The sequence below is a fragment of the Clupea harengus genome, chromosome 20, assembly GCF_900700415.2.
Source record: "Clupea harengus chromosome 20, Ch_v2.0.2, whole genome shotgun sequence".
NCBI lineage: Eukaryota > Metazoa > Chordata > Actinopteri > Clupeiformes > Clupeidae > Clupea > Clupea harengus.
Window position 1 is genome coordinate 25,185,814 of NC_045171.1, and position 26,619 is coordinate 25,212,432.

Genomic DNA, 26,619 nt, shown 5'->3' on the forward strand with positions numbered 1-26,619 from the left:
CTCTTCTCAGGGGATAGCAGGGCGTGTTACTCTTCTCAGGGGATAGCAGGGCGTGTTACTCTTCTCAGGGGATAGCAGGGCGTGTTACTCTTCTCAGGGGATAGCAGGGCGTGTTACTCTTCTCAGGGGATAGCAGGGCGTGTTACTCTTCTCAGTTTCTCACAATGATGGCGGAGCCCTCTAACAGCTCCACTACTGCCAATCCCCTTGCTACGCTGCAGCCCAGTGAAGATGTGCATAGAGCAGAGCATAGCATAGCATAGCATAGCATAGCATAGCATAGCATAGCATAGAGCAGAGCAGGCCTTCCCCACTGCATTACCTAGTACCTATCGCTATACTTTGTATGGGCTTCGTCCTCTAACAACTCCTTTACTGCCCTAAGGCAGAGCCAAATGAGTCAATGCCCAGCTGCATCCCACAACATGCCAGAGGGGATAACATCAACTAGAGCCATTTACAACTCACTTAATGTCGATTAACCACTAAATTCGGCTTCTTGACTTGACACAGCCTCAGACAAGGAGCCAGTTGGCATATCCCTGAGATACTATCCAATGAAAGGGGATTGGCGATGACCACGAAGCGGCAAAACAGATGTCACTAGCGGAGACTCCATAAAAGAGAGCTGACCATCCTGCTATGCCCCCCTGGGGCTGTGCAGCCTCGTTGCTTATGCAACCGTGATAGCGTTGCACAACCAATGTAACAGCCGGCCCCTCAGCTGTCATTGTGAACACCTCGACCCATGCGTGGGTTGGCCCAGGGGAGCCCCCTGAAGGAGATTTGTCACATTGGACCAGTAAACCAGACTCAGTCTCACAGACTCTTCACAGACTCACAACTCTTCTGGCAGTGTGCTGTAAGGGGCGTACGCCATCATCCTCGTCCAGACCACTGAGGCGCAAGTCTTCCCACCGGCGGCCCTTGCCAAAGAAAAGTGAGTTTGAGGCTGGTTTCTCGACACACTCCTATCAATCTGCTCTTGAATGGCCGCCTCCACTAGAGGGCCAAACAAGGGTGATGGACACAGGGGAGCATTGCGCAACGGTGCCTTCTGATGCTCCTCCGGCACTGTCTGACTGAGTCACATCTGACACAGCATCACAACAGCAAGGGGCATGACCCATCCCATGAACACCTTGGCTGCTTGTGCTACTCTCAGTAAAACCAATAGCGAGCCGGTGTGTGTCCTCCGATGCTGCTCCCTCCTCTCTCCATCAGTGCATTACTAGTCAAGCCCACAATGTTCACTGCTTCCCACATCTTATCCACCAGTTTTGCTTCCTGCTCATGCTGGAGGGGGTTGCTGGGTCAAAGAGCTCCAGCTCCACCTGCCTTATCATCTCTTCCTGCTCATGCTGGAGGGGGTCGCTGGGTCAAAGAGCTCCAGCTCCACCTGCCTTATCATCTCTTCCTGCTCATGCTGGAGGGGGTCGCTGGGTCAAAGGGCTCCAGGGCTCTTCTCTTCCTGTTCATTAGATTCTTCTGAAATTCAGTGTGAAGCATCTACAGACCATGCTTACCGAAAGGTCTTAAAAATGTTTTCATACGTCAAGCCATTATAAAGAAATACTCAAATACATTACCACAGCATTGCTTAAACTGAGAAATTGTGTTACTTTTTACTTTAACCAACCTTTGCATGTGTCATCAAAAGGACAATGACAATGTGTCATCACAATTTCAGGAAATGCCTTGACTTCATTATGAAATGTTTACATTGCCTGGAGCCTTGACAATTCGACAGTTTGAGTGGGTGAATTCAGCAGGTGAAATAAAGAAGACTCCTTGGTGCTGGCTGGGAGTTAGTGCCAAGAGTGGCCCACACCAATTCAATTACATGAAAACAACTACATTGTGTATTGTATAATTATAACTTGTGTCTTACTGTGCAAAATGGTTGCCGCTGGCTACAGAGAAGAAAACAGGTGTCGAAACAGGAACTGTCCAGCAGCAGGCCTCCACACTGTGAAGAGGCTTGTTCTAAAACAGCAGTACTAAGAGTATGGTAAACCTTACATGGATACAAAATGAACAGTGAGCTTTGAAGCAGGACAAGATAAATGTTCCAAGTAAAATCAATGTATGTGTAGCCTACTGTAATTACCCTTTCCTCAATCCAGACTGTACTCACCACCATCATAGTTTGTGCCCAAACCTGGATGTGTCTGACCACTGAAGGGGAAGGAATACAAAATTCCTGAATTAAATGAACATGATATATTTGATGCCATTACGAGAAGAAATAGATTGTGTCCATGGCAACGGCTGAAAATGCCTGCAGAGAAGCACATAGGTGTTCAAGCAGGAGAACCAATGAACTGGAGAGGTAGAGTTCCACGGGTCTAACCTATAGTATTATACCCATGGTCCTGTTCCACACCTGTATCCCCCCATTCTTTCTGCAGACATAACAGCAACCCTGCTCCTACAAGATATTTTTACTAGCAATCTTAGAACTTACAGATAAATGGTAAATGGACTGCATTTATAAGGTGCTTTTCCACTATAATATAGATAGATAGATAATAACATACTGCCTCAGACATCTACCCATTCACACACCGATGGCGGAGGCCAACATACGCATCGGGAGTGGTTGGGGGTTCAGTGCGATTATTCAGCATCCCTATGTTATTAATTTATCACTATTTTTTTTATTTCACCTCCATTTTTACCCCTCTGTTTTTCAATTCACATGCATTTTCATCATCTAAATTTGTATCAATTATTTTTTGTTTCCTTTCACCTTTCATACATTTGTCACCCAAACACACACACGTTGACATGAACACACTCACACACAAACACACATTGACATGCACACACTCACACACAAACACACATTGACATGCACACACTCACACACAAACACACATTGACATGAACACACTCACACACAAACACACATTGACATGAACACACTCACACACAAACACACATTGACATGAACACACTCACACACAAACACACATTGACATGAACACACTCACACACAAACACACATTGACATGAACACACTCACACACAAACACACATTGACATGAACACACTCACACACAAACACACATTGACATGCACACACACGATTTTATTTGTCACCTTCTTTAATGTAATAACTATTGAGTATTTGTATCTGGTTTTATGTGAAATATGTATTCATTTATTATAAATAAATATATTTGTACTTATATTTTTTTAACTATTCTGTATATTGTAGACTTGTACTCTCTTGTACAAGACAATCAAGCATAGCTTTTTAAAATAGCTGGAGACATCAATATGGGCCATATCTGAATAATTACCCATAAAGGATGTTAAACAATGTACCTAATAACTAATATGGCATTTTGAATAATGATGTGCAACAATTTCTACTGTAATTTGTGTACATTTTGTTGAAAAGTAAGATTGCATTTTTGTCAGTATGCACAGGGACACTTTGGAAATCCCTGGAGAGGGAAGAAATAGGTATTTGGATAATAGGAGTTAAAGCCAGAAGGTGGAGACTGGTGTTGAAACTAGTGGAGAAAACTATGTTAAGTCAGGAAGTAGCATTATCAGTGATAAGTGCATACAAGAATGTTTCTTTCGAAGTGGTATATACAGTGGGGAAAATAAGTATTTGACCCCCTGCCGATTTCGCAAGTTTGGCCACTTGCAAAGAAATGTGATCTATAATTGTAATGGTAGGTCTATATCAACAAAAACATCCAGAAAACTGCATTTTAAAACAGTTATGAATTGATTTGCATTTGTTTCGCGGAAAATAAGTATTTGAACCCTTAGCAAAACATGACTTAGTACTTGGTGGAATAACCCTTGTTGGCAAGCACAGACATCAGACGTTTCTTGTAGGCTATTATACATACAGTATATAGAGAGAGATATATAGAAATATATATATATAAATCTTATAGTATTACTGTAGTTCTTTTTCATACCCAGTCCCTGCAATTGTAACGCATTAGTGGCCTACCAAAGTTCCTTATTGTGGAAGTGGTGGGATTAAATACAAATTGAATCAGAGAGCAGCATTTGAGTGGAAATCCTTTGAAAAATCCAGTCAACCAATTGTTGATAATAAAAACGATAGGCAAATTTTGCTCAGTTAATATAGCCTACTCATTGAAAATACAATGTAACCTTACGATGAAAAACAACCCTAGAAAGTCTATGTAAACTTCGCTACGCTAAGCATCTGTGCTTCATGAACAAAACAGCATGACGAAAATCAAGCGTCAGTAAAATCAGGCGTCAGTGAACAAACAGTGAACAAAACAGTGAAGTTAACAAAACAGCATGATATTGACGTGACGTAGGGTGAGCTTGATTGGATGTCCAGCCTCGCTTTCCTTCAAGTCGCAGCGAGACGTTGGATCTGATCTGTTTCTCCTACCAGTGAGCGAACGCTCTGTAGCCACTCACTCATACTGTTTATACTAGTATCTAAGCAACAACACCAGAGCAGGGGATTGAAGTGAAGGACGACGCACGATAGGTGGGTTACTGCCATCTGAACCTAGTAAGAATACTGGCAAACTTAACTTAGACTGGCTAGCGAAGTCATTCAATTAAACTTAATGAATAACTGACTATATATAGTCAGTGGTGTACCTGTGATTGTGGTGCGAAGTATTATGTAGAGTAGAGTCACATAACGTAGCGTTTGTTGTAACAATAGATGTCCCTATAACAGTTACACTACAACTCTCTAATTAGCGTTAGTTTAATAGCATATATCTGGCTCGTTAGATGTTATTGTGCTGAGATGAGTCAATTTACATAATTGTTCTTGTTTTCCTGCTGTAAAGTTTACGTTTAAGTGGCTAGCTATCTTCAACTTGTTTTGAGTCATTCTACCAAATTACTAATCACCTTCCTTTAAAACAGCCGGTCAAATCATGGACAGTGGACTATCCCCACCAATGCCCAATCCCCGTGTTTATGTTGAGAGGACTTTTGCAATGATAAAACCAGATGCTGTTCACAAATTTGATGAAATAGAGGACATCATTCTTCAAGCTGGATTCTGTATATTGCAAGTAGGTCAGCGTTAAATGCGCAGATTTTCGAAACTGATTGTTAACGTTTGTTTACGTTTTCAGGCTTGCCTAGCCACTGACCCTGCCTGACCTTTCACAACCAAACAGGCAGGCCGGCTTTATTTATCGTAGCGTTATTTAAAATCACATTAATTTTATTTACTATTTATAAAATTAAAATAACTAGACGATGAAATTGTATGAAAATGTAATATCAGTATTATAGTGACCAAAATGATCAGGATTATCAATATTATCACAGTAATAACTTCAACAAGTTTTATATTGAAAACCACGAAGTTTGCAGCACTATGCACCTTTATTTGCATAAGCATTGAAATAATAAAATAAACAATGAAATGGATCTTGATTGACCTTGGTCTTTGCACCAATAGTAGACATACAGATCCAGTTGTTTGGTTGGTTGGACGTTTGTCAGTCTCCTTCAGGTGACAAAGGTGCAGGGGGACACATAACTGCCGTGGCACTGTTTCACTGTCTTAATATTTCACAATTTTTATATCTACAGACACACATTTTAAACTAGTCATGAATCTCCTTCTTTATATCTCTCTGTATGTGTGACAGAAACGGCAGGTGCAACTGAGTCCGGAACAATGCAGTGACTTTTATGCTGAACAGTATGGAAAGCTGTTTTTCCCAACTCTGACAGCTTTCATGAGCTCTGGACCAATCATTGCCCTCGTGCTGGCCAGGGAACAGGCCATTGCAGTGTGGAAGGTGCTGATGGGCCCAGTCAACAGCTTAAAAGCAAGAGAGACACACCCTGATTGGTAATGATTTCTACTTAGTATTCATTTGGGCATTTTACTGTAAGGGGTGGGAGATGGGCTGGGATGAGTTCGAGGAGATGATCCTCGGCTCAGTCCTGTTGCAATTCCAATAACTCTGTGTGATTGCCATGAATTCAGATTTACAATTGTGCACTTGGGCTTGCAGTGTTTAAATGTTTGTCTTAGATTCAGACTTTGCATAGGCTATGGATTGACAAATAAAACACAGATTTGTTATTTTTTTGAGTATACCATTATAAAAACAAATCAAATCTTTACATTATGCGTTTCTGTTAAAAATGAATATCGGCTTATGTATCATTATTGGATTTTTCAAATCCTCAAATATTGAAATTGAGAGTTCAGATCTTTAACTCTGCTGTTAGTCAGATCCTGGACAACAATGTATCTTTAAATAAAGGATTATTTTGTTTGTGGAACTGTTTCTGAGAAAAAAGGGGGAAAAAATCCAAAAGACAATATATTTACTACATCTCACTATTACTGTGTTAATTACAAATGCGTTGGTCGCAGTTATGATAAACATTCCTTCTATAACTTATTTACTGATAATTGTTGTCTTCGCAGCCTTAGAGCCAGATATGGGACCTCTGACATTCGGAATGCTGTGCATGGCAGTGACAGTTTTTCTGCTGCAGAACGAGAGATAAAATTCATGTTCCCAAATTGTGAGTAATACATTTTTAAACACACACATGCACACACACACACATGGATGTTCTTGTTAACAAGTATACAAGGGTACATTCTTATTTTTAATTTGGTGCGTGCTGATTTGTATATGGGGAGAAAAAAACACTACAATTTCCTTGAAATTGTAACAAATGAATGTCTTCGGTCAGATGTAGAGGTCTGCAGAGAGTTAAACCGTCAGAAGGCCTTTCACACTTTGTTGTAATTGAAAGTTCTTTGAATTGACATGGTTCCGTTGTTGCGAAGCTAGTTACTATCTGCCCCCTCTCTAGCAATGTAGCCCCACCCTACGCTTTCAAACTGTCACCCAAACCCTGCTCTTCCACTCTGTACCTGCCCAATGATATCCCTATGATGTAACGTCATGGTGAAAGCCAACGGTGAAATGGTACATCTAGGAATTTGCCTATATTCACTGCATTCTTTGGAATTAAATCAACCACCTGCCTGACGCCACATCCCTGGAGTTTTTCCCGATACAAGCACCATGAGCTTCCATTGATATTTCAGAACATCAGGCGCTCCTTTAAAGACATGATCAGGTGCCACGTTAGGGCTGGGAGACAGTGCAGCCCTTGCACAACACACACAACCTCTTGAGCCTGGGCGGGCCATCGTCCATTGGTGACCCAATCTCTCCCATTGGAGGAATGTCTGCCAGTAACACGAGATCTAAATGCCTCTGATTGTCCGTATGTAGAGGTTGAAGATACTCCTCTAGTTCCTCTCTTTCAACTCTCAAACTTCCCGTTTCCCATCACCCAAAGATAGTGAGACGATGGTCCATGCTTTTAAATCTTCCAGACTGGACTGTTGCAATGCACTATACTCAGGAATAAGCCAAGCATCAGTTCATAAATTAAATGCAGGAGCTAGACCATTAACTAAGACCAGAAATGTGACCACATCAGACCTGTTTTAGCGGTACTGCATTGGCTCCCAGTGAGGTTCAGGATTTATCTTTTAGATCTTATTGTTTTGTTTTTAAGGTTGTGAATGGTCTAGCGCCAGCCTATATTTCCAATCTGCTGACCCCTCACACTCCATCAAGGGCTTTAAGATTCTCCGGTGAGCTTTTACTGGTTTCACCTGGGTTCATTTGAAATCAATGGGTGGGTCGAGCTTTTACTGTCATTAGTCCCAAACTAAGGAATAGTCTCCCAATTTTATGTTAGATCTGCTGCCTACGAGGACACTTTTAAAACCAGATTGCAAACTCACTTTTACACACTGGCTTTCCCTGGGCTTTAGCTAGGGGATGCATTATTTTAGCTGCTTTAAATGTAAAATATGATATGACCTTATGATTTTGCGTGTATGTATCACCATAAGGCAGACTTAAATGATTTGATGACTTCAATAACTTTTCTTGTGTCCTCTGTCCCAGCCATAATCGAGCCCATTCCCATGGGCGTGGCAGGTAGAGATTACCTCAGTAGATACGTCAATTCAGCTCTACTTACTGGCCTAACAGAACTTTGCAAGAGAAAACCGGCAGACCCTTTTGTGAGTATTCTACTTATTCAGTCCTTGTCATTTATTTTACATTTTCTTTAGCTAAATTGTCTCTTTGTCTCTTCTTAAGACATGGCTTGCTGACTGGTTGATGAACAACAACCTAAACAAACCGAAAATAAGCATCGGTGGAACCCCTGCGTGATCTCTGATCACATCCATTTACCTGTGACTGCATTGGTTCATATCGGAGTTTTGACTCGTATGTATGGATGTCTGCAACCTTCCTACTGTACCTGAGACTACACTAACATATAGTAATTATTGATTAAAGGTCTTGAATATCATTTTCTTGTGTTGTGGGAATCACGAGGAAAGGAAAATGATGCACTGAATCTTCAATATCTTTAGTCAACAGCAGCAAGTTACAAGTTTTCATACTTGTAAAAACTTCAGACAAATTACAAATGTGCTTTAGTAATATTAATCTGTTTTGCTGCCACACCTTAGTAAGTAAACACACAGTTACAAAGTACAAAACAGTCTATTTCCAAACACCATTAGTGTGGTTTATGCACAGACTAGCAATTTCTAGCTGTGCTTTGGAGTTTAACGCAGTTTTAGACTCTCATTCCTCAATATGGTAATAACTTGGACAATGTTGTAGTAACATGCCACCAATAATGGGTTTATGTTTTGGAAATGCATGGATTTTGAACATTTTAAATGGACAATGCTATCATATTTGGGACGGTTTATTATTTGTTATTTGTGAATATTAGTGCCGCACTGCCATTGGTGTATGGTTAAACATAATAGTGTATAGATGTGGATATTCTATCCAAGCCCTTTGATAAGCCCTCAGTGAAGTACATTTTGCCTGATATAGGCCGTTCCATCCTACACGTTTTGTATTGCTCTTGTATTTGTTGGAAGGATTTCAGTGATCTGTCTACTAATAAGGGGCATGCCCCAAATTCATCAGAGTATATGCCTATGTATTTAAAGAGTATAGTCCTATGTATTTATAGAGTATAGTCCTATGTATTTAAAGAGTTGTCGGTCACCAGAACATTCTGTGCAGAGCTAATACTTTTTATAGGCACTGTATATTCCACAGGAAGCCCAAACTGTCAATAAGGTTTACAGTGACAGATGGTGATAAAATGTATACCCCACCTAAACAATTAGCTATTTTTAAAGACTGCTAAACAAACGTAAATGTCTAATGAACACGCAACCATTCAATACAGCGCTACGTTTGACTGCTTGTTCAGCACGTCACACCTATTAACCACTGTGCATACATTGACTTTGTAAAATGTCTCCGGCCCTGCGGTTAATACTCAGGTGCGCTCTATACAGAATGCATTTTTTCTGCCAGGTAGAATGGGTCTAACCCTCACATACGAATCCCATTAATGTATCAGGCAAAAAAAGAACAAAACTTTCACACTCAGTCTTCCATAACGATAAAGAAACGTGTGTGTGTATTCCCACCTAACTGTAGCCCATTTAACGGGATGCTACGGAACTCGAACCTCTGCGAGAGTAATGTCTTACGCCAGTTAACCTAGCTAATGAACTACACTCGCTATCACTAACTTAGGGAACTATCTTTAAGTTACTAGCGTGAGTAATACGAACCTTTTGATATGAACAAGACACATGATAATGTGAAGCTACAAGGGCAACCAGAGTTTTTACCCATCGCAGCTTTTTAACTACCCGAGCCATCTTGTGCTTTGGGAACCATCCAGTTTGCAGCTGCTAGGTCGTTAATATGAACTCGTGCTAAAAGCTGCACAGGCCCCCCCCTGAAGGGTTTTTCCTTTTCTAAATCATAAGCTACATAACTAGCAATAATGTCATGCAAATGGATTAAGATTATTTAAAAGTTTGAACGGGACATAAGCGGAGCAGGGGCTAAGCCCAATACCAATGTAGTGAATGAAGATTATTAATTATGTGGGTGTCAGCGGTAATTCATATATCGATTCATCTAGCTAGCATGTGCGTATGGAGACAGACACAAAACATTTCACAGCATCTACAGACCCTGAAATGATACAGTATCACTGATCTAGACTACCACTACACATAAACTCACTACGACAACAGAGGTTATTCTTCAGAAAAATTTATTGAAGACAGGAATCTCAGGAAACCTTTATCCTGTTCCAATAGTGACTTGCCACACTCTGATGAGGTTGTCAGTGTAGCCGGCAAACAGGGTCTGTTGTAGGGGGAGAGAGTGTAAATATACCACCATATACATCATTTGTTTTTAAAAGATTTTTACAAGACTTGGGACCTGATGTATGGAGGATGTATATACATAAAATGATGCTCAGCAATTTCATGGGTAGAGTCTGTATTTGACAAACCCATAAAATAATGTGCACCTCTTTGCACCTGGGGAATTGCAGGTTTTCAAAGGAGTTTGCGATTCAATGCCAAGGAAGGATTCAATAACTTACTTTACAGATATTCAAGTGCTGTGATTCAAGAATATGTGCCATTTTAAGGCTCCCAGTCATGACTTAAATCACAAGATCAGATCAATACTGAAGCAACAAGATGGAGAATCCCTGATTTGAGTCACAAATGTATTAGCCATCACGTTTGAGATTCTACCACCAGTGGCCATTCAGACGTTTCATTATTATTGGAACCAAAGTTTTGGTAGTGTTCTAGATCCTTCATACATGAGGCCCTCAAGTTGGTGAATAAACCCATGTCGTCCCCCTCATATTTGCAGGACTATCAGCAAAGAAATTCAGATAATCAAGTGATTAAATTGTAATCATAGGAGGTACCCAGAATGCACAGGGGCAATGGTGAACATTATGGGCCATGAAGAGCACCACAACATTGGATATGGCAAAGTCATTCCTACAACAAAAATGACATACCTGTCCATCTGCAGACCAGGCCAGGGACGTGCACTGTGGCGGTTCAGAGCCAGTGGCGGTTGGGGCTGAAGCATAGAGCATTGATGACATCACCGCTATCCAGAGTGTAGAGGTGCTTGCCCTCATTCAGGTCCCACAGCATGGCCTGACCATCCTGTTAAACAATGTGACCTAGTCAGTGATCGCAATTACACTGTTCACAACAGGAAGACTAAAATAAATATGAGTCAGAAACAGCCTCTTTATCATCACAGAGATACAGGTTAGAACAAAAATGTATACATCATACTCAGACATCAAATGGTGAGGGCAGTACCCATAGTATGACAAGTTACCTTTCCACCTGAAGCACAAAGAGAGCCATCAGGGGACACGGTCACCGTGTTCAGGTACCCAGTATGGCCAATGTGGTTAGTCTTCAGTTTGCCACACTCTGATGAGGTTGTCAGTGTAGCCGGCAAACAGGGTCTGTTGTAGGGGGAGAGAGTGTAAATATACCACCATATACATCATTTGTTTTTAAAAGATTTTTACAAGACTTGGGACCTGATGTATGGAGGATGTATATGAATAAAATGATGCTCAGCAATTTCATGGGGAGAATCTGTATTTGACAAACCCATAAAATAATGTGCACCTCTTTGCACCTGGGGTATTGCAGGTTTTCAAAGGAGTTTGCGATTCAATAACTTACTTTACAGAGATTCAAGTGTTGTGATTCAAGAATCTGTGCCGTTCTAAGGCTCCCAGTCATGACTTAAATCACAAGATCAGATCAATACTGAAGCAACAAGATGGAGAATCCCTGATTTGAGGCACAAATGTATTAGCCATCACGTTTGAGATTCTACCACCAGTGGCCATTCAGACGTTTCATTATTATTGGAACCAAAGTTTTGGTAGTGTTCTAGATCCTTCATACATGAGGCCCTCAAGTTGGTGAATAAACCCATGTCGTCCCCCTCATATTTGCAGGACTATCAGCAAAGAAATTCAGATAATCAAGTGATTAAATTTTAATCATAGGAGGTACCCAGAATGCACAGGGGCAATGGTGAACATTATGGGCCATGAAGAGCACCACAACATTGGATATGGCAAAGTCATTCCTACAACAAAAATGACATACCTGTCCATCCGCAGACCAGGCCAGGGACGTGCACTGTGGCGGTTCAGAGCCAGTAGCGGTTGGGGCTGAAGCATAGAGCATTGATGACATCACCGCTATCCAGAGTGTAGAGGTGCTTGCCCTCATTCAGGTCCCACAGCATGGCCTGACCATCCTGTTAAACAATGTGACCTAGTCAGTGATCGCAATTACACTGTCCACAACAGGAAGACTAAAATAAATATGAGTCAGAAACAGCCTCTTTATCATCACAGAGATACAGGTTAGAACAAAATGTATACATCATACTCAGACATCAAATGGTGAGGGCAGTACCCATAGTATGACAAGTTACCTTTCCACCTGAAGCACAAAGAGAGCCATCAGGGGACACGGTCACCGTGTTCAGGTACCCAGTATGGCCAATGTGGTTAGTCTTCAGCTTGCCACACTCTGATGAGGTTGTCAGTGTAGCCGGCAAACAGGGTCTGTTGTAGGGGGAGAGAGTGTAAATATACCACCATATACATCATTTGTTTTTAAAAGATTTTTACAAGACTTGGGACCTGATGTATGGAGGATGTATATGAATAAAATGATGCTCAGCAATTTCATGGGTAGAATCTGTATTTGACAAACCCATAAAATAATGTGCACCTCTTTGCACCTGGGGTATTGCAGGTTTTCAAAGGAGTTTGCGATTCAATAAACTTAATTTACAGAGATTCAAGTGTTGTGATTCAAGAATCTGTGCCTAAGATCTAAGGCTCTCAGTCATGACTTAAATCACAAGATCAGATCAATATTGTAGCAACAAGATAGAGAATCCCTGATTTGAGGCGAAAATGTATTAGCCATCACGTTTGAGATTCTACCATCAGTGGCCATTCAGACGTTTCATTATTATTGGAACCAAATGTTCTAGATCCTTCATACATGAGGCCCTCAAGTTGGTGAATAAACCCATGTCGTCCCCCTCATATTTGCAGGACTATCAGCAAAGAAATTCAGATAATCAAGTGATTACATTTTAATCATAGGAGGTACCCAGAATGCACTGGGGCAATGATGAACATTATGGGCCATGAAGAGCACCACAACATTGCCATATCCAAAGTCATTCCTACAACAAAAATGACATACCTGTCCATCTGCACACCAGCCCAAGGACGTGCACTGTGGCGGTTCAGCCTTGCTGTTGGTGCTGATAACTTCATGCCTCAGTTCATCAACAATGATCTTGCCCTCAAGGTCCTGTTAAATACATAAATATATACCACTATTAAATAAGGGCCGTGTAAATATAATTATAAATGATTAAAAACCATGGCTCTTTATTGAAAACTTTGTGAAGATTAACTATGTACAAGCGATAGACCCACTCAAAGTCCAGTAACACAAATGTTGCTGTGGTAGCAAAGACAAAGATATGGAAGTCAAGGCTCAGACTGCAAGTGATCAGTTGCATTTTGTGCAACCTGATGTTGCGCAACAAGCCTGGTAGGTGTAAATAGATTAATTCATGGGTAATTACGCTTATGCTCCTAATTACACTTTGATTCCACAATAGTATAGAACTGAGTGTACCTACATTTCAGACGAGCAATGAGCACTGATGACATCACCGCTATCCAGCGTGTAGAGGTGCTTGCCCTCATTCAGGTCCCACAGCATGGCCAGATCATCCTGTAAAACAATGTGACCTAATCAGTGATGGCAATTACATTGTCCCCATCAGGAAGACTTAAATAAATCTGAGTCAGAAACAGCCTCTTTATCATCACAGAGATACAGGTTAGAACAAAAATGTATACATCATACTCAGACATCAAATTGTGAGGGCAGGACGCATAGTATGAAAAGTTACCTTTCCACCGTGTTCAGGTTCCCAGTATGGCCAACGTGGTTAGTTTTCAGCTTGCAGTTAGTACATCGAACCGTCATCTGTTCGGTCATTTTGGCGAGTGTAAAGGTGCCTCTGTAAAGAAGATTGAAACCGATTCTTTTGGAGAGACCAACCCTCCCTGCTCCTCTCACTATCAGGCACGAGTAAAAGGAAGTTCAAACCCGGAAGCACATGATTTCACTAGGATAGTACTTTTTCTGAGATGGTCGGGCATGAACGAACTATTGCACCATTGACAGCGCCCCCTTAAGAGTTGGAGGGTTATAAAGTAACGATGTAATGTATATGTATGTGCATACCGATAATGTACGTTTACGAATTTATATATTACATATGCAATCGTAACATCCTTACAAAATACCACAGCGAGAAAATCTAAGGAAGTTACATATAAAGTACCCATAGTGAGGTGAAGTCCTGTCCCTATCTATGACACAAAGCATTATCACCTCAATGTCTAAACCCCATCAAATGAATTCTCTCGACAATTTGTGGCCTGTAGGGTTATTAAATACCAATTATAAATGATTGGCCTCAGTTTTTGCTAAATAGGCAAAAATGTCTCCAAAACCATTATAGATGAAGCTTAATCAGACTTTATAAGCTTTATCTGCTTTAAATACTGTTGCTCCACTAAAGACTAAAAAGAGGTAAAATGACAGAATCTCCCCTCGGTTAAACCACAACAATGTTAATGAGATTAAGAGAATCTGCCGGGCAGCTGAAAGAAATTAGAGCCAGTATTATTTCTGATGTAAATGCAGATGGCCTCAGAAAACACTGTAAAAAAGATTCAACCATGGAAAATTTCACCTGCATCACATTGATGGATCTTTGTAAGACTGTCACTGAGTGCAACTCCTCCACCTCATGTATTGACCATGTACCTACAAAGAAATATAAGCGGGTGTTTGACAGTGTTTCAAGTCATGTCCTGAAGATTATAAATACAAATCTATAAATCTCTTCAAACAGGCTTCTTCCCAGATGCCTTTAAAACAGCTGTTGTAAAACCCTTACTAAAGAAACCCAATCTAGATGGTAATGCACTGACCAACTATAGGCCTATTTCCAATCCTCCATTCATTAGTAAAGTACTTGACAAGATTGTTTCAGTGCAAATAAACTCCCTTTTTAAAGAAAACTATCCTGGAGAAATTTCAATCAGGCTTTAGAACATGCCACAGCACTGAAACTGCTCTTACTAAAGTAATTAGCGACCTCAGACTAAATTGGGATGCAAATAAGGTCTCAATCCTTGTCCTCTTAGACCTAAGCGTTTGATACGATTGATCATGCCATCCTAATCAATTCTCTTGAAAAGTTAGTTGGGCTTTCTGACTTTGTATTAAACTGGTTCAGAACATAGATCAAAGGGAGAACGTTTTACGTCAGGCTTGGAGATCATGTGTCTAAGAAACAAGACATCTGCTTTGGAGTTGCATAAAGGAGCTGTCTTGGTCCATTATTATTCTCACTATGCATGCTGCCACTTGGGGATATCATTAGAGAACACAATGTATGTTCCCATAGTTATGCGGATGACACACAACTGTACATCTCTGCTGAACCCAATGATGCTGCAGCTATAAACTCCATTACTACCTGTCTTTTGGCGATAAATAAGTGGATGAGCAAACATTTCTTATAGTTAAACGAGGACAAAACTGAGATCCTACTAGTCGGCCCTAAAACAAAAAGAGAAATGCTGTTTAATAATCTGGGGATATTAACTCCCTGGATTAAATCTGAGGTTACAGGTCTTGGGTGTTATTTTAGATTCAGATTTAAGCTTCAAGCCTTGCATTAACAAGGTGACGAAAACATAATTTTTCCACCTTAGAAACATAGCTTAAGTATTACCATTTATAAATCAAAAAGATGCTGAAAAACTGATTCATGCCTTTATTTCAAGACGGCTTGATTATTGTAATGCCATTCTAACTGGCCTCCCGAAAAAAACAACTGAGATTTCAGCTCATTCAAAACTCTGCAGCTCAGCTATTTCCCACGTCCAAGAGAGTGCACATTAGTCCAGTTTTAGCTGCTCTTCACTGGCTTCCAGTAACATTTAGAATTTTTCTACTTATGTACAAAGCCCTTAATGGGTTAGGACCAAGTTACATTGCAAACTCCCTTATCAAATACTTGCTTTCAAGAACCCTGCGATCATCTAATGCTGGTTTATTGGAGGTTCCCAGCAACAGCCGTTAGAAAATCGGGGACGCAGCCTTTATCAATAACGCCCCAAAGCTATGGAACCTACTGCCTACAGATATCATGGAAGCCAGCTCACTGAACTAAAAAAAACATCTCTTCACCTTAGCCTTTAACTAGCTACGACTTCGCACTATATATATATATATATATAAATTATTTAATTTGTTGATGTTCATGGTGATATAACGTGATATAAGGGGTTAGATAAACTATATCTCTATAGTTTTATTCTCTGTCTTATGTTATGCATTTTATGTATTCTATTTTTTTTATCTTTAATCTCTATGCACTCTATCCGTTTTTATGTTCATTTTATGCAGTTATGTTTATTTGATTGTATTTTTATGTGGATCATTGTGCATGTAATTTATTTGCTGTTAAGCACTTTGAGCTGCATTGTTTTGTATGAAAGGTGCTATAAAAGAGTTTATCATTATTATTATTATTATTATTAAGAAATCTGGACATAACCATCATTCATTGTGGCATTGTGTTCATTGAGGCCTAATCTGTTAAATTCTGCAGACCTATGAAAACAGACAAAACAAACCAAGCAATTGTTTGAGAAGTCTTTGTTTCAAAAACCGGTCAAGAAAATAAGCTTGAAGAAATGGCTAGATATAACTTGCCCAAGCTAAACTAGTGGTCTAATACACCAGTCCAGCAATACATCTTTGGTGTATGAAGGTTATAATATTGTGTTAGTTTAACTAATTTAAATAGCTGTTGATTAATTGTGTTAATTATGGAGGCTGCAGTTTGTAGTGCTGTGGAATTGTATTGCGTTGCTTTTTTTTTTGCTTAGATTTTTTAAAAAGTTACCAAGAAATAGACACTGCAATGTAAAAATACCTGTTACTGTAACTGAAAAATACGTCTTGGGGAATTTGCAAGGTGTCTGAGCCAGCTATCTAATGTTAGCATGCTACTACCCACAAGGTAAACAGCGATGGATTGGATCACTCACAGCCCTGCGGTCATCATCATTTTGAGGGATAGTTAGAAAATTTGGGAGGTGCACGTCAGGTCACGGAGAAGTGCTCAGTCCGGTTTTGCAACAGGGCAGAGGGCTCTGCGTGTCTGCTTATACGGACGACCATAGCCCATGCTTGACCCTCACATACGAATCCCATAAATGTATCAGGTAAAAATAAAACACATTTCACTCAGTCTTCCATAACGATAAAGAAACGTGTGTGTATTCCCACCCAACTGTAGCCCATTTAACGGGATGCTACGGAACTCGAACCTCCGCGAGAGTAATGTAAATCAGGAGTGATCTTACGCCAGTTAACCTATCTAATGAAATACACTTGCAATCACTAACTTAGTAACCGTTAGGATAGTTCCCTAGCGTGAGTAATATGAACATGATAATGTGAAGCTACAAGGGCAACCAGAGTTCCTTCCCATCGTAGCTTTTTAACTACCCGAGCCATCTTGTGCTTTGGGAACCATCCAGTTTGCAGCTGCTAGGGTGGTAATATGAACTTGTGCTAAAAGCTGGACAGGCACCCTGAGGGTTTCTACCTTTTTCATAATCATCAGCTACATAACTAGCAATAATGTCATGCAAATGGATTAAGGTTATTTAAAAGTTTGAACGGGACATAAGCGGAGCAGGGGCTAAGCCCAATACCAATGTAGTGAATGAAGAGCCCCCCCTGCCCTTCTCAAACCATTAATTATGTGGGTGTCAGCGGTAATTTATATATCGATTCATCTAGCTAGCATGTGCGTATGGAGACACACAACACATTTCACAGCATCTACAGACCCTGAAATGATACAGTATCACTGATCTAGACTACCACTACGCACAAACTCACTACGACAACAGAAGTTATTCTTCAGAAAAATTTATTGAAGACAGGAATCTCAGGAAACCTTTATCGTGTTCCAATGGTGACTTGCCACACTCTGATGAGGTTGTCAGTGTAGCCGGCAAACAGGGTCTGTTGTAGGGGGAGAGAGTGTAAATATACCACCATATACATCATTTGTTTTTAAAAGATTTTTACAAGACTTGGGACCTGATGTATGGAGGATGTATATACATAAAATGATGCTCAGCAATTTCATGGGTAGAATCTGTATTTGACAAACCCATAAAATAATGTGCACCTCTTTGCACCTGGGGTATTGCAGGTTTTCAAAGGAGTTTGCGATTCAATGCCAAGGAAGGATTCAATAACTTAATTTACAGAGATTCAAGTGCTGTGATTCAAGAATCTGTGCCTAAGATCTAAGGCTCCCAGTCATGACTTAAATCACAAGATCAGATCAATATTGAAGCAACAAGATGGAGAATCCCTGATTTGAGGCGAAAATGTATTAGCCATCACGTTTGAGATTCTACCACCAGTGGCCGTTCACACGTTTAATCATTATTGGAACCAAAGTTTTGGTAGCGTTCTAGACCCTTCATACATGAGGCCCTCAAGTTGGTGAATAAAACCATGTCGTCCCCCTCATATTTGCAGGACTATCAGCAAAGAAATTCAGATAATCAAGTGATTACATTTTAATCATAGGAGGTACCCAGAATGAACATTATGGGCCATGAAGAGCACCACAACATTGCCATATCAAAACTCATTCCTAAAACAAAAATTACATACCTGTCCATCTGCAGACCAGGCCAGGGACGTGCACTGTGGCGGTTCAGCCTTGCTGTTGGTGCTGATGACTTCCTGTCTCAGTTCATCAACAATGATCTTGCCCTCAAGGTCCTGTTATATACATAAACATATACCAATATTAAATAAGGGCTGTGTAAATATAATTATAAATGATTAAAAACCATGGCTCTTTATTGAAAATATTGCCGAAGCTTAATTATGTAGAAGCGATAGACCCACTCAAAGTCCAGTAACACAAATGTTGCTGTGGTAGCATAAAGATATTGAAGTCAGGGCTCAGACTGCGAGTGATCAGGTCACATTTTGTGCAACCTGATGTTGCGCAACAAGCCTGGTGGGTGTAACTGCCAATAGTACATGGGTTATTACGCTTATGGCCTGCTTTGATGCCACAATAGTATAGAACTGAGTGTACGTTTTCAAACACAGTGCAGTTTAAGTTCTGCAGCTCAAAGCTGTCATCTAACTCCACTACTTGTACAATGCACCATCATCTTGAATTTAAACTAAATGTTAAGCGAAAAGGAAGACTGAAGCCAGACACGAATAACGTATTTTACTTGTCAGACATACAAGCAATGCTAGCAGAGTTGAGCATACAGCTAAAAGCCGAAATGGTGATCAAAATGCACATCCCTAGAAATGTATCATAACAGTGACAAGAAATCCAGAGGATCTGCTTCAACCACTTTACCATTTCAAACCCCTTCACCATACAGGGCAGCTGTTCAGTTCATCTTACCCAAATCTTGATGCTGGGGCCTGTGGCAGCACAGAGCCAGTAGCGGTTGGGGCTGAAGCATAGAGCATTGATGACATCACCGCTATCCAGAGTGTAGAGGTGCTTGCCCTCATTCAGGTCCCACAGCATGGCCTGACCATCCTGTAAAACAATGTGACCTAATCAGTGACCGCAATTACACTGTCCACAACAGGAAGATTTAAATAAATCTGAGTCAGAAACAGCCTCTTTATCATCACAGAGATACAGGTTAGAACAAAATGTATACATCATACTCAGACATCAAATGGTGAGGGCAGTACCCATAGTATGACAAGTTACCTTTCCACCTGAAGCACAAAGAGAGCCATCAGGGGACACGGTCACCGTGTTCAGGTACCCAGTATGGCCAATGTGGTTAGTCTTCAGCTTGCAGTTAGCCAGATTCCATACCTGTAATAATGAAATTGAAGAAGTCATTGCATCATACAGAGCACTGTCATTCTACACATCTGTTTGTTGTAATAAATACATTTAAGCCCTATGCTACCATAGCCATCAGCAGCAATACATCCAGGCAGAATGATAGCGCATGTCCAGGGGTTTAAGGGAAGAAGCAGCATTCCTATACCTTCCATCTACATGGTCCAACACAGACATGAAAACTGCTCATATGTACTACACACAATCTTCATGTGCAGTGACCCACCTGACCCTAGTTTTTGTAAATGTGACTCATTTTAACACCAACAGCCAAAACCAGCACCCATCATGTGTTAGCATTTTACACAGGTCTCCACACCTTGCTCTTTGCCAAAAACTGGGCTCAACTGCCCTTACAATAGTGGCAAAGGCTATTCATTATTCACTTTTAAGAACCTAACAGCCACAGTAATAATGACATCAGGAAATCACAGCTTGGCTGTTCCGGGAAATGCTTCCTTGGTTTAGCCATATCTTCCTAAGCATTTTTTCTTGTTTTCTATTTCAAGTTGTGATCACAATCAAATAACTGACCAATCATATATAGATGACACAGCCATTTAACACTCAGCATCACTCACCTTGACCATTTTGTCCCAGCCACAAGACACAATGATGGGGTTACTGCTGTTGGGGGAGAAGCGCACGCAGGAAACCCACTCTGTGTGGCTCTCATCCTGCAGATTGATTGTTCAGAAAAAGCTCTTAAAATTGAAGCTGAAGCACAAGACAACAATCATCTTTCATTTTGGAAGCTTAAATGATGTTATTGACTTCACAATTGTTTTTCCTCACTTATGTCAACTAAACACATCAAGGTTTCCAACTCATCTGACCCACCTGAATGGTGTACTTGCACACTCCCAAAGTGTTCCAAAGCTTAATGGTCTTGTCCCGAGATCCGGACACAATCTGGCGATTGTCGGCAGAGAAGGCAACACTCAGCACATCCTTGGTATGTCCCACAAAGCGGCGGGTTGTGGTACCACTGCAGATGGGCAAACACAGCAGGTTAAAAACAGTTTCTGTTTCAGTGCTTACATATAATGTTCAATGTCACACATTTCTGCTGCACACACACACACATCACTTACGTAGTAAGGTCCCAGAGGCGGAGGGTACCATCCCAGGAGCCAGACAGGGCAAACTGGCCATCAGAGGAGATGACAACATCACTCACAAAGTGAGAGTGTCCCTTCAGAGCACGCTGGGGGATTCCGTAGTTGGTCTCGTCACGTGTCAATTTCCACATAATAATAGACTTGTCTGCAAAAACACAAATCCAGAGACAATCAGATGGGTTAGTTTAAACCAATCCAAAAACTTCCTGAAGGCAGGATTGGAAAAGTGATGTACATTTTTGGCATTCAGTACAGACACAAGCAAAAGTTTGGGGTAGGCCTTACAAAAAGTGTCACGATGTTGGCATTCACGTTTAGACACGATTCATGTGGACACCACTCAATCCAATATCGAAATGTATTAAGTATGCACAATTTCAGCAGCCTAGTAGACAAAGTTTCTTGCAAGGTGCTGAGTATTAAGGGAAATCAGGACTGAAGGAGTCTTTGCATAGCAAAAGAAATGTTAAGTACTGATCTTTAGTTGCATATGGTCAATAGCAGAAAGGGGAATGTCGAGCCACTGAGCAATGAAAGTATTTAAACTGGGCTACTAACTTATATGTTTCTCAGATCAAATTTTAGGGCATTGGCCTACAGATTCAACACCACTTATGTTATAGGTTATGCTATGGTTATGTCGTTTGTAAATGTATTTATGAGCCCAGGATGAGCCAGCCTCAAGATTCTTAAAGAAGGTGGAAGCACCAGCATCCCAACCATGTACAGGGCCCACTGGGACCCTGGGTTGAATCTCAACAGTGGTCATTTCCAACCCTACTCCCCATCTCTCCCACTCTGACTCTTCACTGTCCCATCTAAAGGTAAAAGCCCCAAAAATAAACAAAGAAGGTATCCAACAGGGTAAAGAACTACAGCAAAATATCCAATATGGCCCAATTCACTTTAGATCATTAACTAAGTGAAAATAGGCACAGGAACAACTTGTCTCCTAACTCTTGTAAAATACTAGTCACCTAGCAGGTTGGTTACCGTCTCTCGACTCATGACTAGCCTTGCTGTCAAAGGAGATTTGAACTGCTACATTACACGTATACTCATATTTGCCGTTTACCTACACCCTGCAAAAGTGAAAATGTTTTGTGTATAACTGAGAAAGCAAATTTTTTTTTTTAGAAACATGCATTTTTCAGTTGAATTTTAACTATTCTCAAACTCTTATTTTCTCAATTGTCAGGAATCAGTAACGTTCTTGAATCAGAGTTTACAAAGTGCTTCACAACTTACTAATCTTTAGCCAGAGATGCATCGAACCGGCATCTACTAGCAGCGACGGAAGTTGACTGTTGCGTCACCTAATTTCACCTGTGTCTGAGGCAGAGGTGAAAAATAGGGAGAAACCGCACTATAGACAGGCTCAAAGGGCTTTCCAAAACCTGGGTTGAGAGCCGGACATAAACAAAACCTCCAATTCTAAAAAATATTCCCTCATCGCTTTCCTTGTTCAGTTCCACGTGTTGAAGGAACTAAACAGGCCAATCATAGTGATGCCTCACCAACAGGCTCTGCTGTCAATTCAATCGGCAGAAAAGCCAGTGGGCCGACTAGTGCCAACGGTGCTGGACACACCTCAAAAACTAAGGTCAGACACTCAGTCATTGGCCAACAGTCAGCCTGGTATGTCAAGAGCTTTCCATTTCAAACCCTAATGAGTAGGCCAAAACACTGCCTCCATGAAAGCTGGCCAAGACAGAATCTTAAAAGTTCCATTTGGCAGGGCTTCTTGACCTACACAACAAAGCAAAATGTGTACTCCATATCAGATTTGCAGTCCCTGAAAAGCATATATATATATATATACATATCTTAACCCATTATGAAGGTGGGTGTGTGTGTGTGTGGGGGGGGGGGTCTAGTTTAGTGCACCACTACAGCTACAGGTTATCTTTCACTTAAGCTCGAGCTGCCACAAGGGAGCCGGTCAAACTAGAGTTGATGCTTTCGGTCAGCAGCTGGTTAGGAATGGCTGCTATACATTTCAGTTTCGGCAACACCATGTTAAATTGTCATTCGCTAAATGAAAGTTGTTTAACTTGTGCGCACAACCTTCGCATTGTATCATAGAAGTTCGAGCCTTCACCCGGTGAAGTTGTTACAACGTGCATGTCCCATCGTGCAACATTAGTTTGTATACACATTGATTGAGAAAAATCAGTTAAGTGTATGTACACAAGAGTAAGCTTCACGTGGCAGTAGCCACCAACAACTCCTTAATATCCACGGTGCTACTGCAGATCAGTTTAAGTCATCTGACGTTACTAAGCTAACTTATGACCCTAGCTAAGGTTGCTAATAATGACGTCCACCATGCCGATTGGGCTATTCGATTTAGCTAGCCAGAAATACAAAAAAAAAAATGGGACGTTTACTGCTGGACATGCAATTTGATAGACAGAAAGGAATATTTAAGAGGAAAAACACGAACATTAGATTCATAGTGAAGGCTTGTCCAAACAGTCTTTTTTCCCCAAGCCTCAACCAGGCAGGAACCGACCGCGCATGATCCTCACCGCGAAAAACTTACCTCGAGATGCGGACAGAATCATGTCTGGAAACTGAGGAGTTGTGGCGATTTGGGTGACCCATCCACTATGCCCTTTAAGGGTACCTCGAACCGTCATCTGTTCGGTCATTTTGGCGAGTGTAAAGGTGCCTCTGTAAAGAAGATGGAAACAGATTCTTTTGGAGGGACAAAACCTCCCTGTTCCTCTCACTATCAGGCACGAGAAAAAGGAAGTTCAAACCCGGAAGCACATCATTTCACTAGGATAGTAATTTTTCTGAGATGGTTGGGCATGCACGAACTATTGCACCATTGACAGCGCCCCCTTAAGAGTTGGAGGGTTATAAAGTAACGATGTGACGTATATGTATATGTATGTTGTTATCTTACATTATCGATATGATATATTAAATATGTTATCGTAACATCCTTACAAAATACCACAGCGAGAAAATCTAAGGAAGTTACATATAAAGTAGGCTACCCAGTGAGGTGAAGTCCTGCCCCCATCTATGACACAAAGCATTATCACCTCAATGTCTAAACCCGATGAAATTAATTATCTTGACAATTTGTGCCCTGAAGGGTTATTAAATAATAATTATAAATGATTGGCCTCAGTTTTTGCTAAATAGGCAACAATGTCTCCAAAACCATTATATATGAAGCTTAATCAGACTTTTCTAAGAAACCAGTACATAACCATCATTAATTGTTGCATTGTGTTCATTGAGGCCTAATCTGTTAAATTCTGACAAAACAAACCAAGCACTTGTTTGAGAAGTCTTTGTTTCAAAAACCTGTCATGAAAATAAGCTTGAAGAAATGGCTTGATATAACATGACCAAGCTGAAACTAGTGCAGTCTAATACACAAGTCCTGCAATAAATCTTTGCTTTATGAAGGTTATAATATTCTGTATTAGTTTAACTAATTTAGAGATCTGTTGATTAAACTGTGTGTTAATGGAGGCTGCAGTTTGTAGTGCTGTTGAATTGTATTGGGTTGTTCTGACAAGTATTTCTATAATTTTGACCACTCCATACCCTCTCTGAACATCGATATAGCTGTCAAATGAAGTACAACAGGTCATGTTTCATGAACGAGCATGCAAACATCAAGGAATATTAATTTGAATTTGTAAATGTGTAAACTTTAGTCTTGCCAGCTTGCATGCTAGTTCCTGACCAGTGGTCCAGATTTGGTCCACTAAGTACCTCAGTGCCAAGGATCCCTTCCTTTACATTTCAGTTTAGGGAGGAACGTGTTTGTAGTAAATATGTAAATAAATGTGTAGTAAATGTGTAAACAATTGCATGCCTGTTCTAAGGGATACTTTAAGGGAGCCATGGTGAAGGGGACGAGCGGAGTGAAGTGGGGGACATGTCCTGATCTGCTTTGTGTTGGCTGCTCTGGTCCTTTGGTTGTTGTGCTGCTTAGTTTGCCAGGCGTGGGATACAGACAGTCCATGGGTGTTGCTATGGTTCCCAGGTGTGCCTCTCTCTAGGTAAACCTGAGGGAAAAAAGAAACACACAATAATTAATTTAGCAAACATTAAAAAAAATGCCAATCTGTACCATACCAAAAACACAATGTCACTGAAACTGATGAAGCTTATGATGAACCAGTTGCATGTCATGACTTACACATACCTTGATGTAATACCTTGAGAAATAGCATTTTCAAAGTGTGCAAAACAATGAGAAATTGATGTTATGATCTGCACCAGTGACTAGATTATGTGGAGGTTGAACAAACACTTTTGAGAACTTCTGATCTGAGAAATGTACCAAAGCGACTGAGAAAAACTGTAAAACAAGTATTGAGTTTGACCTTTACCTTTGAATCAAAAAACTGCAAATTGAAGTGCTAGTTGCAAAATGCATTGTCATATTGCATGACCAATTCGGATTATTATCCGGAAAATGTGTAGTTGCTCTCGCCTGTAGAACAAGGCTTCAATGATGTTAGTTCGTGAAAAGTGCTTTTAATTTCCAGAAATGCTAAAGATCGTTTCAGCTGTAAAAGGCATTACCCAGGGACAGTGAGATTACAGTTAATGTTAACTATATTCGCTGCCTCAGAACAGCCAACTAATCATTGACCCATCCGTATCACATTTATAAACTAATTGGCTCCACTGTTGCTGGGCTGTTGCAATGCTCCTCTTTTTTTTATAATTTAATATTGTTTTATTAATTTTGTCTTAGGCATGACTCCAGCAGCTACGCCCCTGAACCCCGCCAGCAGCAGTTTATACTTCTTAACAAATTAGTCCATACGTCAAAATGCGACACGTTCTATGACCTACTCTAGCAAGTTGTATACTCTAACAAGTTGTATACCCACACAATCACTAATCTTTCCACTAAAACTGCATTGGAACTGGCCATTTATTGTGGGAGCCAATGGCATCATGTAATTAAAAACAATTCTTTCACACCATTTAAAAATGTGTTTTTTACATCTTTAGAGACCTGCTTTGGACAAGTAGGAAGGTCATGGAGGATTTATGGTAAAGATGTTGTATTGTTTGTCATAGCCTACCTGATGCAGTTCCACTGTCCAACCATGTGGGTGACAAATACAATCATTTTACTCACATGGGATAGATATCTTTACATGGACCAACTGCATTTGATTATAAGACACGTGTTGTAAAAATCCATGTTGTTTCCATACCTGAGATTATAAAAGAAGACTGGGCAAAAACCAATTGAGAGCAGCTGAGGGAAAGTGTTCAATATGGAATCTTGTTCAATGAAACAAAATAAACTATAAACAAGTGTTTTACTAAATCTAGTAAAAAAAATACAGTTCTGAAAGAATATACAGGTAAGACACACAATTAATTAAAACAGGACAAATTGGAGTTGGAACGGGAAACAACTGTTATCATAAGGGTCCCTTTGGACGTCACATAGTACCTCATAATTATGACTTACTATCTCATAACTATGACTTAGT

The 26,619-nt window shown here is 40.5% G+C and overlaps 2 protein-coding genes and 1 pseudogene across 3 annotated transcripts; 1 reads left to right on the forward strand and 2 right to left on the reverse strand.

The window, feature by feature from the left end:
* The first annotated feature begins 4,368 nt into the window (after positions 1-4,368).
* On the forward strand, positions 4,369-8,358 carry nme5 (NME/NM23 family member 5). Its single transcript, XM_031587279.2, has 6 exons — positions 4,369-4,504; positions 4,897-5,048; positions 5,637-5,842; positions 6,431-6,531; positions 7,944-8,062; positions 8,142-8,358. The coding sequence occupies exons 2-6, from the start codon at positions 4,908-4,910 to the stop codon at positions 8,214-8,216; spliced, it is 642 nt and encodes a 213-aa protein (XP_031443139.1). The 5' UTR covers positions 4,369-4,504; positions 4,897-4,907; the 3' UTR covers positions 8,217-8,358.
* Positions 8,359-10,135: 1,777 nt separating this feature from the next.
* LOC105906713 lies at positions 10,136-12,129 on the reverse strand (annotated as a pseudogene).
* Positions 12,105-23,892, reverse strand: rack1 (receptor for activated C kinase 1). Of its 2 annotated transcripts, XR_004165969.2 has the most exons (9): positions 23,673-23,892; positions 21,101-21,272; positions 20,847-20,994; positions 20,588-20,683; positions 19,866-19,976; positions 19,545-19,685; positions 18,782-18,892; positions 12,390-12,522; positions 12,105-12,209 (listed from the first exon to the last, which is right to left on the reverse strand). XR_004165969.2 is itself a non-coding variant. In XM_012834903.3 (8 exons), exons 1-8 carry the CDS (start codon positions 23,779-23,781, stop codon positions 18,050-18,052), a joined length of 954 nt encoding a protein of 317 aa, XP_012690357.2. In that variant the 5' UTR covers positions 23,782-23,892; the 3' UTR covers positions 18,004-18,049. The 2 variants fall into 2 exon arrangements, 1 of the variants encoding a protein (XP_012690357.2); XM_012834903.3 differs by lacking the exons at positions 12,105-12,209; positions 12,390-12,522 and adding an exon at positions 18,004-18,115.
* Between the last annotated feature and the right edge of the window lie 2,727 nt (positions 23,893-26,619).

Bases quoted from the DNA above. Each gene is read 5' to 3' on its own strand.
- nme5 (XM_031587279.2), top strand. From the start codon at position 4,908: ATGGACAGTGGACTATCCCCACCAATGCCCAATCCCCGTGTTTATGTT. The intron at 5,049-5,636 runs GTAGGTCAGCGT...TATGTGTGACAG, and splicing joins CTGGATTCTGTATATTGCAA to AAACGGCAGGTGCAACTGAG. The intron at 6,532-7,943 runs GTGAGTAATACA...CCTCTGTCCCAG, and splicing joins AAAATTCATGTTCCCAAATT to CCATAATCGAGCCCATTCCC.
- rack1 (XM_012834903.3), bottom strand. From the start codon at position 23,781: ATGACCGAACAGATGACGGTTCGAGGTACCCTTAAAGGGCATAGTGGA. The intron at 21,273-23,672 runs GTAAGTTTTTCG...GTGTTTTTGCAG, and splicing joins GATTCTGTCCGCATCTCGAG to ACAAGTCTATTATTATGTGG. The intron at 19,977-20,587 runs GTGAGTGATGCT...TCATTATTACAG, and splicing joins GCTGGGACAAAATGGTCAAG to GTATGGAATCTGGCTAACTG.